Raw genomic sequence first — 15486 nt, 5'->3', positions numbered from 1 at the left:
AGAGAACAGAGTGAGAGTGATGAGGAAGCGAGAGCTCTCCGTTTGATGATAAAATGTGTTGGCGTGCTGACGGTGCGAGAGCGCTCGGTGCTCATGTCGGAGGCTAATCTGCTGACCGCAGGCATCCTGTTGGTCTCTCCCGGTCAGTGGGCTGCAGGAGCACTGGGTTATCAGCTCACTGAGAGGCACCAAAAATACGATCAAGGAGAAGTCAATATGGTCGCCGTAATCCGACCGCTGTGGCCTTTACTGGCAGGTGATCAGAGCAGGCGCTGATTCTCATCTAAAAACAACACAGATTTAAGTGCTCAGGCACTGCTTTTGGGAACGGCACAGGAGATGAGTCTCGTCTTTGAAATGCTTTTGTGTGTGCGTGTGTTTGCTTGCTTGCTTTCGCTGCTGCTGGGTTGCAAAGTTTGGGATTTACACCAAGGCCTGCGTGTTCCTTCTCAGAGCCTGATAAAGCTATCGTTACGCAAGCTTCCTCGCTGCTAGACCTCCTTTACTCCAGACCATATGTGCATACAGGAGCGGTCTGTGCTGGCAAGAAATGTGCTAATACTACACAAAGCCTTGAAAAGTAAAATGGTATTCATCGATTCAGCTAAACTCAGTCATTCTGCTGATGGCATGGTAAATTGGAAGAGAGAACGGCAGAACGGAGTTTATGCTATTGAAAATAACTAAAAGAAGGACTGACTTGCTTTTGTGTGTGTGTGTGTGTGTGGCACCCGCTGTGAGAGAATTCGTTGCTACGAGACTCGGAGTAAGAAAAAGAGGCTCGAGTAAGTTCATTAAAGCCAGGCTTCTGAATGAGCCTGTTCTCCATGGAGTATCTGGCCACCAATCTTTTGTTCCCGTCAGCCTTGGTAATTACTATAATATGTTAACCCGTTCAACCATAACACCTTAACAGACTCTTAGAAGTGGTTGACTTCAGTCCAGGGATCTATATTGCTCTACACTGCACCAAATCAGCATTTCTGAATTTGGCAATCATTTAAGTGCAGCACAGAGACTGTAAGTGTTTCACTCCACAGCAACTCCAGTTTAGCTCTCTGGTGAATGGGTCACGGGGGAACATGTGAACTTTCAGCTTAAGATCAGCCTGCTGTTGCCATAGGATACTGCTACTTCATTAAATGTGGAGGATCTTTTATTGGAATATCAATTTTGCCAATAGAATTGATCACGTGCGCTCAGAAATTCATGCATATGTCATTTTCTTAAAGAACCAAACATGTCGAAAAAATGGAGAGCACTAGCCTACTTTTCCTTGTTTACTCAAGCTTCGGTGTTCCGCTCGAAATGAAAGACAAATATAAAGTAGAAGCTACTCCGGGACAAATTTGAAATCATTACGGCAATTTCCAAAGCCTTTTAAATATAAACCAATAACCAAAAAGATCTTTTTTTGTCCCTCTGGAGAATAGTTTTCCAGGCTAAAGTGAGTGCAGGCATATTTGAAATGTGTAAAGAGTGTGTTTACTTGTGTGATCGATAACGTTAGAATTTTTTTTTTAAAGATTACGCCAATCGCACGGACTCCACACAGCTTCAACATTCCATGATGTGCAGATTGAAGCAATCTACTGCTTCGACATTAGACTTTTATCAAGATCGTACTGTAGCGTGAGACGCCGCTGTTACGTCTACACGCTAACATATGTATGATTTTTGCCTCACGAGCACGAGGAAGTTGAAATCATGTTGGATTTGGATGCGACGTTGTAAATAACAAGCAATCCGTGGATGTCTCGTCTCTGCCAGCGACAGCTGTTCTTTCTAGATGGTTTGTTTTGCACTAATGCTCAGCTTTAGTCGATTTCTAATATACCTCTGTACATCCCTGTACTTGCTTTCTGCTGAACACACTTCTCTAAGACTTTCCTTTCCTTTTTTTTTATTTTCAGCATGAGAGAAGATACATAAAATCTAGGCCAAGCCCAAACCATCTTAATATTAAAAGCGTTAGCCTCTCCCTGGTTCCTGTGCCATGAACTCCGCGTAAGTACATCTTGCTGTGCTTCGGTGTGTTACATGTGTCCCTACTGGGAGAACGAGTGTCAGAAGTCTAAACTGCACAAATGTCCTCTCGGTTGCAAAATGTCCTCTCAGTTGCGATTTGGAGCGCAGCCCTACACCAAACAGCCATTTTCAGCTCCAACCTATTAAGGCATTAGAGAGCAAATGTTTTCTAAATGACATATTGTGATGGTAATGCGATCGCAGTGCCACGTTAAACGTTAGTTAAAGTCCTCTTAAGCGCTGATATTCTCCGTGCGTGAATTTGTGTGACTGTTAAAACTTAATAAATGAACTATAAAGGCTAACGTTATATAGTCCTATTAGCCAAACAGGACGCTCGCAATAAACATTAGCTTTGACAAGCGAACAATATCACTGGCAGCACCTGAGAAACTGTCTGTGTTTTTCGTTTTAAAACCAATAAATTGCCTGATATAGTGGATCCACAAATGTCATTGAGCAAGGGAAGCACTAAGCAACACTTTATCAAGTAATACAGATTACATTGAACACACCTCCGGACCTGCCCCCGACACACACACACAGCCCATTGCCATCGTTGAACATCGTGATCATTTCACAAGCCATTAACTTTTGCCTAGAAATGAAGTTTCCAATCAGACTTCCTTTTGTTTCCGAATCGGAAATTTATTATGCAAAAAAACAACAAAAAAAAAACAACATGGTCCATAAAGGTTACAGTGACTTCAAATACGCAGTCGTAAGCGTGCGCGAATCTACCGGAATATAATTGTTTTTTGAACAAAGCTTGATATTGTGAATTTCAATTGCAGAAACCCAACCAATACATGGCAAGTAACGGTAATGAAAAGTTATCGGGTGGAACAGAGCTGAAGCGCAGAGTTAGCGAACAACCTGAGAGTTCAATTTTAATCTGGTTGTTGTTTATTTCCAGCAATTGATAGCTTTAAGCCATTAGAGCTTGTCATCTATGTTTCTTGTTTTTGTCTTAAAGCCCCGTCCTCAGGTATTGATGATGATTAATGTTCGAATACAAGTTGCAGAAACAAGGAGCTGCGGAGAAGCAAATTCACAGACCGTGTCCATTCGGCTACACGCACGCTCCTGCGTGGCTTTCCGTAGAACATGTGAGGTTATGGTACTAATAAAAAGCGTTGCTTCCTCAGGCCTGATCATGTCCTATGATGGAAAAAGAAGTACGGATTATAGAGCTGGGACTAAACCCGTCACCAGCCACTCTTACACGTGGCTGTATGCCTTCTTTAATCCTGTTTATGAAAGAAAGTAACAAGCTGATAACATTTGCAATCTGCAGTACAGGTTAACTCCGGCCCACGCCGCAGCCGATTTGATTTGACGGCAGAGTGCCATGATTTTTAAATGGTATCTTAACAAATATACGTTCCTGAATGCATGGATTGTTTGGACAGAGAGAAAAAAAAAGGGGGGAAAAAGGGAGAAAGCGCGTTTAGGCTGGCACGGCAGGAGATGTGGGTTAATTCACTGTAGCCTTTCTCTCCCTCTATTGGCTCGCTAGCAAAGCCACATCAGCACTTTTAATGTGACTCTTTGGAAATGCCTGCTGCACAATAATAACCAGGCGCTTGGCAGCTCGGAGGGGAAAAGAAGAGAGCAGATTTGTCGTCATTAGAAAAAGAACACTGCGCTAAGAACAGGTGCCTCAGCTTTGTACCACGCAGCGTGTGAAGGAAGGACATAGTCGGACAGAAACACAACACCACCCTTCTTTCCATCCAGCGTCCGAGCCTCCCCTTCTCTTTTTACTTTCTCTTCCTTGTTGGCGTCGCCCGGAGAAGTAATGCAAAGCTCTCACGTGGCTCTCTTAATTATGCTCATGAACTGTTTCGCGGTCTTCCCAGCTGAGTGATTAAGGAAAATGGCAGACAAAAGATGGGATTGGCATGGCCGGGAGTGCTTGGGAACAAAAAGCACTCGGGTATATAGACCTAAGAGAGTTCAGGAAGAGCCATCCACCATCCACCACACTACATCTCTCAGGGTGACATTTGAATGCCCTTTACTGGTTCATGCCTCCCTCAGCACGGATTCGAACTCGTATCTAAATCCCAGAGCCTAGCACAAACATACGTCTGAAATTAAACCGGGTCTGAGCGTGCACAAAGCCTCGCTTGTCTTTTGGTTAGAATCTTGAACATTCATGTACTTGATAAAAACCCTCCTTTGATGTTCAAGGCATCGTACAAACCTTAAAAAAAAAAAAAAAAAAAAAAAAAAAAAAGAGCTAAAGATGTGGACACGGCGCAACACTTTATCACGCGTGTTTACCAGCTTTGGAGTTTTCTAGCGTGCGCACTCGTATGATGAATCATGCATTGCATCAGCTTTCTTTTTGCCTCAGAGTCCGAAACACAAAGAAAGACCGTCGGCCAATCAGTAATTAAGCCGCAGTTCATAGTAAGTGTAAAAAGCATCAGATGCAGATTCTCTGCGTTCGGGTTCAAAACATGATCCTGTGAGAATGATGCTGTGGCTCTTATATCCTTGCTCCAGAAAAACCTCTGACATGGCTCAAATCGGAAGAAATATACAAATACTTTCTAATGAGGTGTTTAAGGCTCGAAACACTAAAAGTTCATCGCATGCTGACATTTTGTGAACCCCAGAGTTATTTTATTACATAGTGTCTACAGACAGTGGACCACTTCCACCCATAATTCCATTACAACACTTGTGGACACACAAGGATGGAATTTAAAGGGCACTTCTGTTTTTTTGCTGCGAGTCTCTATGACATCTTCAGCATCCAATTATCTCGCCAAATTTACACTGACAGATCAGAAAAGCAAAACAAGGGAGTGAATGCCAATAACAATTCTTCACAGTACATTTAAAATGCAGTTATACCTATTTGTACAAATGAGAAGCAGAAAAGTAAACTTTGTTTAAAACACCCCCCCCCCCCCTTCTTCCTGATACCCACTCTGACAAGCTCGATGCTGAGAGACGCGCCGGTGTTTGCCGACGCTGCCTGATTTCTGTAACCTTTCACCCAGCCCAAGCTGCCACTCACACGCAGCATCTGGAAGGGACTCTCAGCTCCCAGAGGACTAAGAACCATATTATTCACCAGCCTCATTCCAATCTGCCCCTCCCCAAACACTAAACTGAAAGCAGCCTTCCAAAAGCCTCTTTTTTTGAATTTGAAAGAGTTGAACTAAAGGTGACATTTTTGTAATTGTCTTATTCTGCAGTCGAAGTTAAATCAATGGCCAAAGCCTGACAACTTTACAATGCACAATAAGATAAACTGCTGGCAAATATTACTCTATATACTTATATCGCATATAAAATAACTTCTTTCAGCAACAATATGGTGCCTATATGTATCTGAACACTTCTAATATTCCCACTCGATTGATTTGGAGGCTGAAACCCTCAGTTATGACCTCATAAGTTAACAAGGTATTGTGCAAAATAGCTACAATCAGCAATATGTGATTGCTGTAGTCTGGATTTGGCAACCAAGTAGTCGCTAGAATTCAGCCCTGTTCACCTGCCGACCCAGATCTGACCAAAATCTGTCAAAGCAGCCAATCATGTGCTTGCATGGACCAGGCCCCCTACCACTGAGATAATACGATCTGCACAAATGACTCCTGACAGGATGCTGAATTGCTTTTATAGAAAAAAATAATAATAATAAAACATATTCGCCAACTGCTGCTTGTGCATTTTAATGGATGTACATCTCTATGATATTAAGAGCTTATATATATATATATATATATATATATATATATATATATATATATATATATATATATATATATACACACACATACATACATACATACACCACACATTACATATATTCATAGCTTATATATATACATATAACTCCATGAGAAAGAAACTCTCCTGTTTGACATCACATTCTAACTTGCGATTAGAAATCAATCCTTCTACAACTGTACACTATAAAGTAAAAGTTGTGTTAAAAGTATGTTCAGTAAAAGTGCTTTTTATTTAACAGCCCTTTACTTTCTATCTATACCCTCACACACATTCCCTGTTTGCTTTGTTCGCTCTGCAGCAGAGGCTCAGCAAATACTATCCGAAAAAAAAAACCAAGGCAAACAGAGAACCTTTCAGAAGCAAGACTGCCATATGAGCAGCCGTCCTCGCATTACTAAGTAAAGACTTTTTATACAATCCAACACCTGTAATTAACTAAAGTTACACTGCCTTCGCTTCTGAAATACGGTAATCAAAAACACAACAGGGACCCCCATTGCAGCTTCACCGACAAACTTTGTAGTCCAAAGAAGAAGAAAAAAAAAAACAAGAGTGAAGACGTGAATGAAATCCATCTGAGTTCAACACTGTTGGGAACTTTATTACTCTGATGCAACAAACTGCAAGCATATTTTAACCTTCGTGTTCTGTTTGGTATTTAATCGAGCTGGTTCCTGTTGCTCCGGGTTCCTTTCTTATGTCTTAGTGCAATCGGACTGTAACATTTATATCAACTTATCTCCATGTCAGTGGTGATCAGTATATGCAGGCCTGATAGGATGGCAGGTGTGTGTTGCACAGGTGAAAGTATAAATAATAGGTAGAGGAAACAGGAACTTTTATGTTCCTGAATTACAAATGAATGTGGTGTTTTGGGCTGAGGTGAAGAAACTGAATTAATATCCCTGACTCTTGACTTTTTACTAACTCTCTGGAACTCCATTTCTGAACAAAAAAATGACAATAAAGCACATTTTTTTGATAGGTTGCCAAAATATACACTTTTTTTACCCTCACACAGGAAAGCATGTCTACCACTTAATCTTGATCAGGGTCAAAGAGTCTGACAATTAATATGTATGAATTATTATTTAATCAGCAAATGATTTCAAAGTTTTAAAAGTAGAATTTAATATTTTAAAAGTAATGCTACATCTATATCCCTCTATATATAGCAGTTCTTTTCCTTCAGTTAACAAACTGGAACATTTGCATGCACATGTACGAACATATGCACACACACACACGCACACACACACACACACACACACACTGTATTAGTGGTTATTTAGAGTATCAGCCTTTTTTTCTGCTGACTGCATTTCATTTCGGGAGTGAATCTGAAATTAAAGGCTACCTGCTCTTTGTAGAATACTTATGCTCTCAAACTGTTTAGATAAGCACCACTGTATTTCAAGGTGAATTATTTAATAGCATTAAGTAGTAATAGTGTTCTTTTATAATACTATACAACATACACAAGTACAGAATATAATATTTAACAAGTTACATAATGCATATTTATTTTTCATGTCTATTTTTTACTGGTTGTTTCTTCAATTTTGATACGTGGCCTGCAAGACTAGAGCCACTACATCGCTTGGTATTTAAACAAGGCTAGTTAACTATATATATATATATATATATATATATATATATATATATATATATATATATATATATATATATATATATATATATATATATATATAAGCACATTCAAAAAACACTCTGACACTGAAGTGCTGTACTGAGGTCTCATAAAAGGCCAATAAATAAAAATAATGTTGGAGTAGTAATAATAATAAAATACAAATGATTAAGAAAAACATCAGAAATATTGACTTATTTAAACATTTATACCTAATGAAAGTGAAAAGAAAATTCTCCCTGACACCCAATGGGGAAGAAACGTTGAGAGGAATCACACCCATCTTAAGTAGCACGATTATTATAAAAATTCCCTTCATTTTGTAACTAATGTGTGCAAACGTGTAACCAGGAACTTCTAAATTAGTTATTCAGTTGTACCATTTAGTGGTTGATGTTGTTTAGTTTTGTTTCAAAACTACATGATGACTTTATTTTGTATATATTTACATGTGCCTTTTCTACAATGTTCACCATTATTCTTATACTATTTTCAACAACATATTTGCTTGACATGTTCCCTTTGGTTTCTAACTTTGCAGACACCCTATGGATATAAAAAAACCCTGAAAATACTAATCATATTAATACTAATATGGCAGATAAAAAGCACCTGTTCTGAAGAAAAAAAGTCCCTTGAATGTAAAATGTCCCATGACCTTGAGAAAAATAACACGTATATGAATGTTACAACTACAAGGGAGGTTTGATATTTACTCTCCATGTTCCATAGGCATAAAAAGCCCATTTTGTAATTATTCTTAGAGATGATAGGGGGTGGGGGGGGGTGGAGAATAATGGACTGCATACATGCTAGCGTACTAAATAGTGTGTCAAAACAGTACAGCACAATACCACGGACACACTATTCAGGGTGCCAGTATGCACTTTTTAGAACGTAGCCATAGTAACACTCCATAGTCAAAAACAACTTCCTTCCTGTGTTGTAAAAAATGGGAGAGCCGATAAAAGCTCTCGCGCTGTGCTGACTCGCCTTTTCTCTCCATCCCTCTCCCTCTGTCTCCCTCTATTTCTTCTGTGCCCTTCCCCCTCCTCTTCCTCCTCCTCCAAAAACAGCATCAAAGCCATCAAAATGGTAATGTTGGGTATGAATGAGACCCCCATCCCCCCACACAGCCAAACTCTATGCTGCAGACTTTTTTTTTTTGCTCCATGTTAGGAAGAAAACCAACACCACCACCACCCCCCTCTTCTCTCACAAAATGGAAGCTTCCACTATTAAACTGAAGCTGGAGATGAAAAAACAGTAGGGAGCACAACCACCAAAAAACAAAAACACCACACAAATGATTAAACACCAAACACACACGAGAACCAGGTTTGGAATCATAATGAAGATGGTGTGTGTGCGAAACGTGTGTGTGTATGTTAAATGTAACAGAACGGATTGAAGGGGGGGGGCGGACGATGCGCTGTTCCAAGTGCTGAAAAACTGCATTCCGGAGGAAACGCGATCGATTAAACTTAGTGGGAAAGAAAGCTTTTCACACATCAAAACACACACACCATGAAACAAATGCGAATCGAGCTTTGGGGTTTTATTTTTAAACTTGCAGCCTGTTCAGGACACACGAGATTAACTTTATACAAGGAGGAAGAAGGACCGGGACTTGTCTGTAAGCGCTATCATGGCATCTGTCCGTGGTGCTGAAACAGACAGTGGTGCTGAAACAGACAGCGCTCCTGCCCTGCTTTTAAAGCTACTCTGAGCACATCCACTTCCCTATCCGTTATAAAATATGCAATAAAACAGCTCAAAGCGAATAAACCCAGTGTTAATCTTTAGTTAATCATTTAACTAAATGCGCTCTCTGAAAAAAAAAGTGAAAGTCGAGCTCGAATCAGACGCCACCACGTCGTCATGTGACCAAGGAGGAGAAATAATAAGCTCGGCAATATGTATAAATATAAAGTGCCCAATAAGTAGATTGAGGTTGTCTAAACTAAATAGTTGATCCATTTCTATGATTATTTAGACTTTCTGAAGAGATATGTTAAAAGAAATGGGGTTAACACTTGAAAAAGCGCCCTTTCCAGTAAGCTACCCATCGACCTGCTCAAAATGGACGCGGAATTTCACATTTCACGCACTTAAAGTAACCCAGGCACATTTCTGTCCTGATCCCAACACTGCAACCAAGTCACTTATTTCTTCACAACAACAAAAAATTATAATAAGGGCGTTCGTGTGGACCGAATAAACAACTAGAAGCCTGAGCACGGTCTCGAGATGAAGAAACAGCGCTGAACAACTATGGAGGAAATATGTTTTATTTTCTTACTTGTTTTTCGCTTAGGGCTGTTACTCTGCTCTGCCTTTCGTGAAGTTGTTTCTTAAGCTCTCCGTCCTACAAATTGAACAGAATGACATAAAATGTAAGTAGGGGGAGGTGGCCAAAAAAAAGCAAGTGGAACAAAAAAAGTTACATTTTTATTATTATTATTATATTATTATTATATTATTAGTGTCGGATTTTCCAGCAAAGTGTCTGGACGAGGCAGAGAAGAAAAAAACAGCTCAAAGCCTTTTAACTTTAAAGCAAACTGTGAACACACACAGGGCGAGATTTTGAGGGCGATAAAGTTTAACTCTCACACACACACACACACACACACACGGGCTCCCCTGCCTGCTCTTTATACACAACGACGACTCAAAGCTATGCTGATATATATCAATATGGACGTTTAGATTTACCTGCGGATCTCGCTTCATCTGTGCAACTAGTCTCAGGAGAAAAAAAAAAGAAATGAAAGATGGTCAAAGCGGATAAAAAAATGTTAGGGAAAAAAGTGTGTGTTGAAGTTACAGTGTGTCCTTCCGGGAGGAACAAAGCCGAGCCGACAGCCGCGGCTCACACAAGCGACTCTCGCGCCTCATAAATATTCAAGTCTCGTGCTGATCTGGCTACACACACACACACACACACACACACGCAAGCAAAACACCGCATTATATTAGATTAAGAGCAAGCCTTAAAGGCAACTACTACAAACGAGTGACCAAGATAAGTGTGTTGAAAAGTGCACGAACAAACATCAAGTCAAAGTACACGCTATGGCGACACCAGAGCCCATGAAGTGTGATGTTATTTTGTTGCACGAAATGTAACCGTGCACTCGCTCAATAGTGAGGAATGTGTTACTCGGGGAGAGGGTGGATGAACTAACACACACCATACACACACCATATACACTCATATGTACACACACACTGCGATGTTTCAGTACCTGATGACATTGGATTTCCACTTTCAGCGCCTCTTGAAGGCCTTGTAGTTCCATGTTCCGACTTTCAAATCACTTTTCTTCCACTTTCGATGCGTTGAGAAGTTCCGTACACCGAGCTGTGGGGTTCTTTTTGGTGTTAAAAAAGCCACATGAGCGATGGGCAAGAAGAAACTCCTGTCTCTGCCCAAAGCAAGTTCTCTCTTCTTCTTCTTTACTGGGCAACAAGACTCATCGCTCACTTCCCAGCCACTACACAAAGTGGTCCAAACGCGGCGCAGACACGGCGCCTCCCGCTCACAAATACTCCACTAGCGACAGCTTGAAGACGCTTGAGCTCGGTTTCGTCGGCCCGTTTTTTCTTTCGCTTATTTCGAATAGAAATCAGGGGGACTAGATTTTTGGCCGAGTCCGCGGCTGGATTTCACTTTGCCCGAGGAAAAAAAGTTGCGCTTCGGTTGTCAATGCTAATTCGGAAGTTCCCGGATGGAGCAGTGAAAGAAGAGCGGAACTCTCGCCCTCCTCCTCCTCCTGCTCCTCCTCTTGTCACACACAAGCACGTTTGTTTCACAAATCCTTGGAAATATCTTCCATTGCTGTAATTATTAACGCACTAAATTCGTGTTATGAACCCTTAGACTCGTTATGTTGATCAGTTTTGTTTGCTCTACCCAGCCATGGCTTGTGTGAGTGTATTACCTGGGGACCACCCAAATGTCCCCACAAGGTCAAAACTGTCAAATATTACTATCTTTGTGGGGACATAAAGCCATTCACACCTCTACCCCCACCTAAGAACTTGCATGCTTTCCAGTTATGTTCAGGTGAACCACATAAAATAAATATAATGCTCCCAGAGAACTTTATAGGAACTTTTTTTCCCCTGCATCTTTATTGTAGTCTAGACTTAAAGTTTTTGTGCCTTTCAAAGCCTAAAATGTATTTTTTATACTTAGATATATTTTCTTTCACAAACTTTCTGTTCAGTGTTACATCTACACCACCTTACCTTGTGCATTTTTATTTAGATTTTAGGCCCATCTGCTTAAGTAGCATTATCATTCCACCAGTTAATACACGTCAAGCGAAATTGGTCTGAGTGAATAAGCCAGGCATCAGGCATCAATATTGGGCAGTAAATGACACACAATGGCCTTTTTGAGCAAGATTAGGCTTGTGGGAGCCCCCCCCCCCTTATTTCTGTCTCTACAGCCCACTGTCCTTAGGGTTGTTCATCACTTTTGTCCTCAGTGTTCCCCACCTCCAACCTAAATAAACACCACCCCCTGCTTCAATTATTAAGATGCAAATATATGCACCAGTGTGCTTTAACTTTACCAGCACTCAGTTACATCACAAATCTGGTGGATGAACACTATTTATACAATCACACATAATCACTACAACCTTCCTATTTGGTTTTTTTTTTTCTGTGTAGTGTTTTCACATCTGGATCATGTCTCAGGTTTAAATACGTATAGATCAGTACTGGGACTGGGTTATATTGGCTATACTGTCATGGGCTACATGAATCACACTGAAATATGTAAAGTGATATAAATATGTTTCGAAGCATTAGATGGATAGATAAGCAGCAGCCAGTTTACAGACATACAAAATACATGCATTATAATGTACAATTTAATTGAGTATTGAGTATGAACATTAAGTATTAAGTATGAACACCTTCATGACAAATAGCAAAAAAGTGTGGAACGATATCATACAACAGCATTATTATTAATAATAATACCACAATATAATAATAATAAAAGCCACATATCAAATCCCTTTTTTTCCATCCTTTAGAAGAAAGTTTTGACTCCATTGCAAAAAAAAAGAATAATAAATAAATATATAATATATATATATATATTTTTTTTTTTTTTTTTTTTTTTTTTGTATAAACCGCATTCTATCCTCCTACATAGTGTATCAGAACAGTAAATTCATAAACAGATTGTGTAAAGTTATGAATTAATTGTTCTGATACACTATGTAGGAGGATAGAATGCGGTTTTTACACTCCTGTCTCACTCCTCCTAATTCCGCCTTTCACCCTCCTCCGGTCGGGGTGGTCGAGTGCGCAAGCCAATCAGGAGTTGCGCTAAAGGCATGACGCCTGGAGACCGAAGCTGATGAGAACCAATCAGCTGCTCAGGATCGGGCAGGCCGAAGAGGAACTTGATACGAAGCTGCTGTAACCTCAGCAATTGTGTTTTCTAACAAAAGCCCCAGAGTTGAAGAGACACCTGCTGTAATTACCAGCATTTCATTTAAAAACAAAGGAACACCGGAAGTCTCCATTCACACTGCTTTCTTCAGAATTATTACACAAACCAGATGTGGAAATGTAAACCTGAACATTTAACTATAAATGTTATAATATATTAGTTTCTCAAAATGTATATTTATAAATTCCTTAAACTGTTCACAAAAATACACATTTAATGCAGATTTGTTTTATGAACACAATCTAGTCATTAAAATCTAGGGTTATTATTTAAATGCCCGAATATTAATATAATGTGACATATTACTGTTTTATGCTTTTGCGCGTGATAACCGGAGCATTACTTAAAACTGAGAACCGTGGTGTTGGAGCACTATGTTCTAAACCTTTTATAGTGAGGGCCTCTTAACTCTAAAACTCTGACACCTCAGTACAGATATATTCTAAATAATTTATAGACACCATATTTAAATGTAAAAAAAAAAAAAAAAAAGTGTAAATTTATAACAAATGAGCTCCTGTTGTGAGGTAGAGGTTAGTGTAATAGTGTAATAACATCTTGCATGCGTATATATATATATATATATATATATATATATATATATAAAACGGAACTAATTTGAATAAAAAATGTGAGATCAATGAAGCACATTTCTGTTTGACCATTTTTAATAAAAACATTTTGTTTTTAATAAATATTGAAAAAAGGCAAAATAAAAATGTTCAATGCAACACACACACGTATTTACGATGTCCTTTCTTTACTGATATCTTTTAAAAAACTTCACGACAACAAATTTTTAATCAATAAACATTTGTTTTACTGATGCACCAAGTCTCAAATCAGGCACCATAATCCGCCATGATGCACACATCCGGCAATTAAAACCATCCGTGTGGAAACATAGCAAAAGTTCCATTTGCTGGAACTGATGATTTACATAATTTAAAAAAACAATATTACTTTAAAACATTTACAAGAATATTTTTACAAACTGTCCCGTCATCTGAAAATGTAAACAGGCTTGTCTGTTTGAGCAACTGGCTCAGTGCAAATAAAGAGAAGTAATGGAAACCTTTGGTTTTTCTATGTTATTTTTTCCATGTGTTTCATAGACACATTGGAACACATTGTTCTTTATGCTCTATGTTGAGGGTGGTTTCAGTAATAATAAAAGAAAGATTTGCATGTTCAGAAGAAGTGAGCTGCTCTGTCATGCAAAAATGTAAACAGGCTTGTGTAAATGTCTCAGTGAAAAGAAGTAATGGGAACCTGGTATTTTTATGTTCTTCTTTTTTTCATATGCACATGCAGAATCTTGAACAGTATAGCAGATGTTTGGAACTGACTGGTGAAAGTTTGTTGTCAGTGTGAGACAGACTTTCACCCTCATCCTACACAAGGAGACGTGCGTTTCTGTTGCTGCTACTTTCATTTCACGGCTCAACAGTGAATCTCTTGAGCTCCTCTCAGCAGATGAGCAGCTTTTTTATTGCAACATGCCTACAGTAAGGCTATTATCTTATGGGGGATCACAGCCAAAAAGTTGACTTCTTCTGCTATATTATCTCACCATATTCAGTAAGGCCATTATCTCATGGGGGATTACACCAAATGATTTGATTTCCATATGCTATATTATTGTATATCATGCCTTTATGATAGAAAAGGAGCATTCGTGTGATTTCATTTCTGGTCTGCAAAAGAGATAAAACTCAAATCAGGTGACCTATATCATAGTGGGTCGTTGTTTAAACCCGGAATGATAAATTAAGCAGAAATGTAATCAGCCTTCCTGTGTGGGGTAAGTCCTGATATGGCCATAAATCAAATTAATTTGCTTCCTAGTTCAGTCAAAATTGTAACACCTTCTTCTTCTTTTTTTACATCAGCAACTTTGCAGATGATTTAACATATGTAAGTTGAACATTTGGGAGCATTTTTTTTAGAAGGCTAAAAAATAACTAATACATGAAATTAAATAATCCCAAGAAATTTGACAATGTCAAAACCCCACACATGTAAAGTCTTATTGTTCTGAATAGCAGACAACTGGGATCTAAATGTATAATATTGACCTATGCAACAAATGCTGTTTTGTTCAAGGCTTTTTATTCAAACACACCAAATAATTAGATCTATACTGTGTAAGGTTCAAGAATTCACCTTTTTATTCATACAACAATATAACCTATACTGGAGTAATGCAATGTAAGTCTATTACCTCAGGGACACACTGACCTTCAAAAACCTGGTCTTTGACTGGCCTTGTAATCAGGACATTTCTAAAAGATACCAATTACATTTGCCATTTTAAAAAGTAAAATATATACAAAGTCTTTCTCGCCCTCCACTTGTAAACGCAAATCCTTGTGATTACATTTTATATCTTCTCGCTGTTTAGCAATAACACCAGACTTGTAATCGATATCTCTTTTCCCTATTCAATCACAATATATTACAAAGTCACCAATCTCAGCATTGTTAAGGTAATCGATGCAACCAGTTTTCTACTACCTAGGGATTAGTACATAGATTTGACTGTAGTAGACTTTAGTATAACATA

General features: G+C 39.0%; 1 protein-coding gene across 3 annotated transcripts in view; it reads right to left on the bottom strand.

The window, feature by feature from the left end:
• phf21b (PHD finger protein 21B) overlaps nt 1–11170 on the bottom strand; it is a 67894-nt gene extending 56724 nt beyond the window's left edge. The window contains exons 1-2 of one of the 3 annotated variants that reach the window (XM_083528478.1): nt 10690–11170; nt 9741–9806 (exon numbers count right to left, since the gene is read on the bottom strand). In XM_083528478.1, the coding sequence (XP_083384604.1) occupies nt 9741–9806; nt 10690–10743 (120 nt within the window). In that variant the 5' untranslated portion in view covers nt 10744–11170. Of the gene's footprint in view, nt 1–9740; nt 9807–10156; nt 10297–10689 lie in introns of those variants that run through there. The other 2 variants (XM_083528479.1, XM_083528480.1) reach the window with 2 other exon arrangements.
• Between the last annotated feature and the right edge of the window lie 4316 nt (nt 11171–15486).

The sequence above is a fragment of the Silurus aristotelis genome, assembly GCF_946808225.1.
Source record: "Silurus aristotelis genome assembly, chromosome: 24".
NCBI classification, from domain to species: Eukaryota; Metazoa; Chordata; class Actinopteri; order Siluriformes; family Siluridae; genus Silurus; species Silurus aristotelis.
The sequence above is the reverse complement of the archived record's forward strand: the minus strand, read 5'-3'. Positions and strand labels throughout refer to the sequence as shown.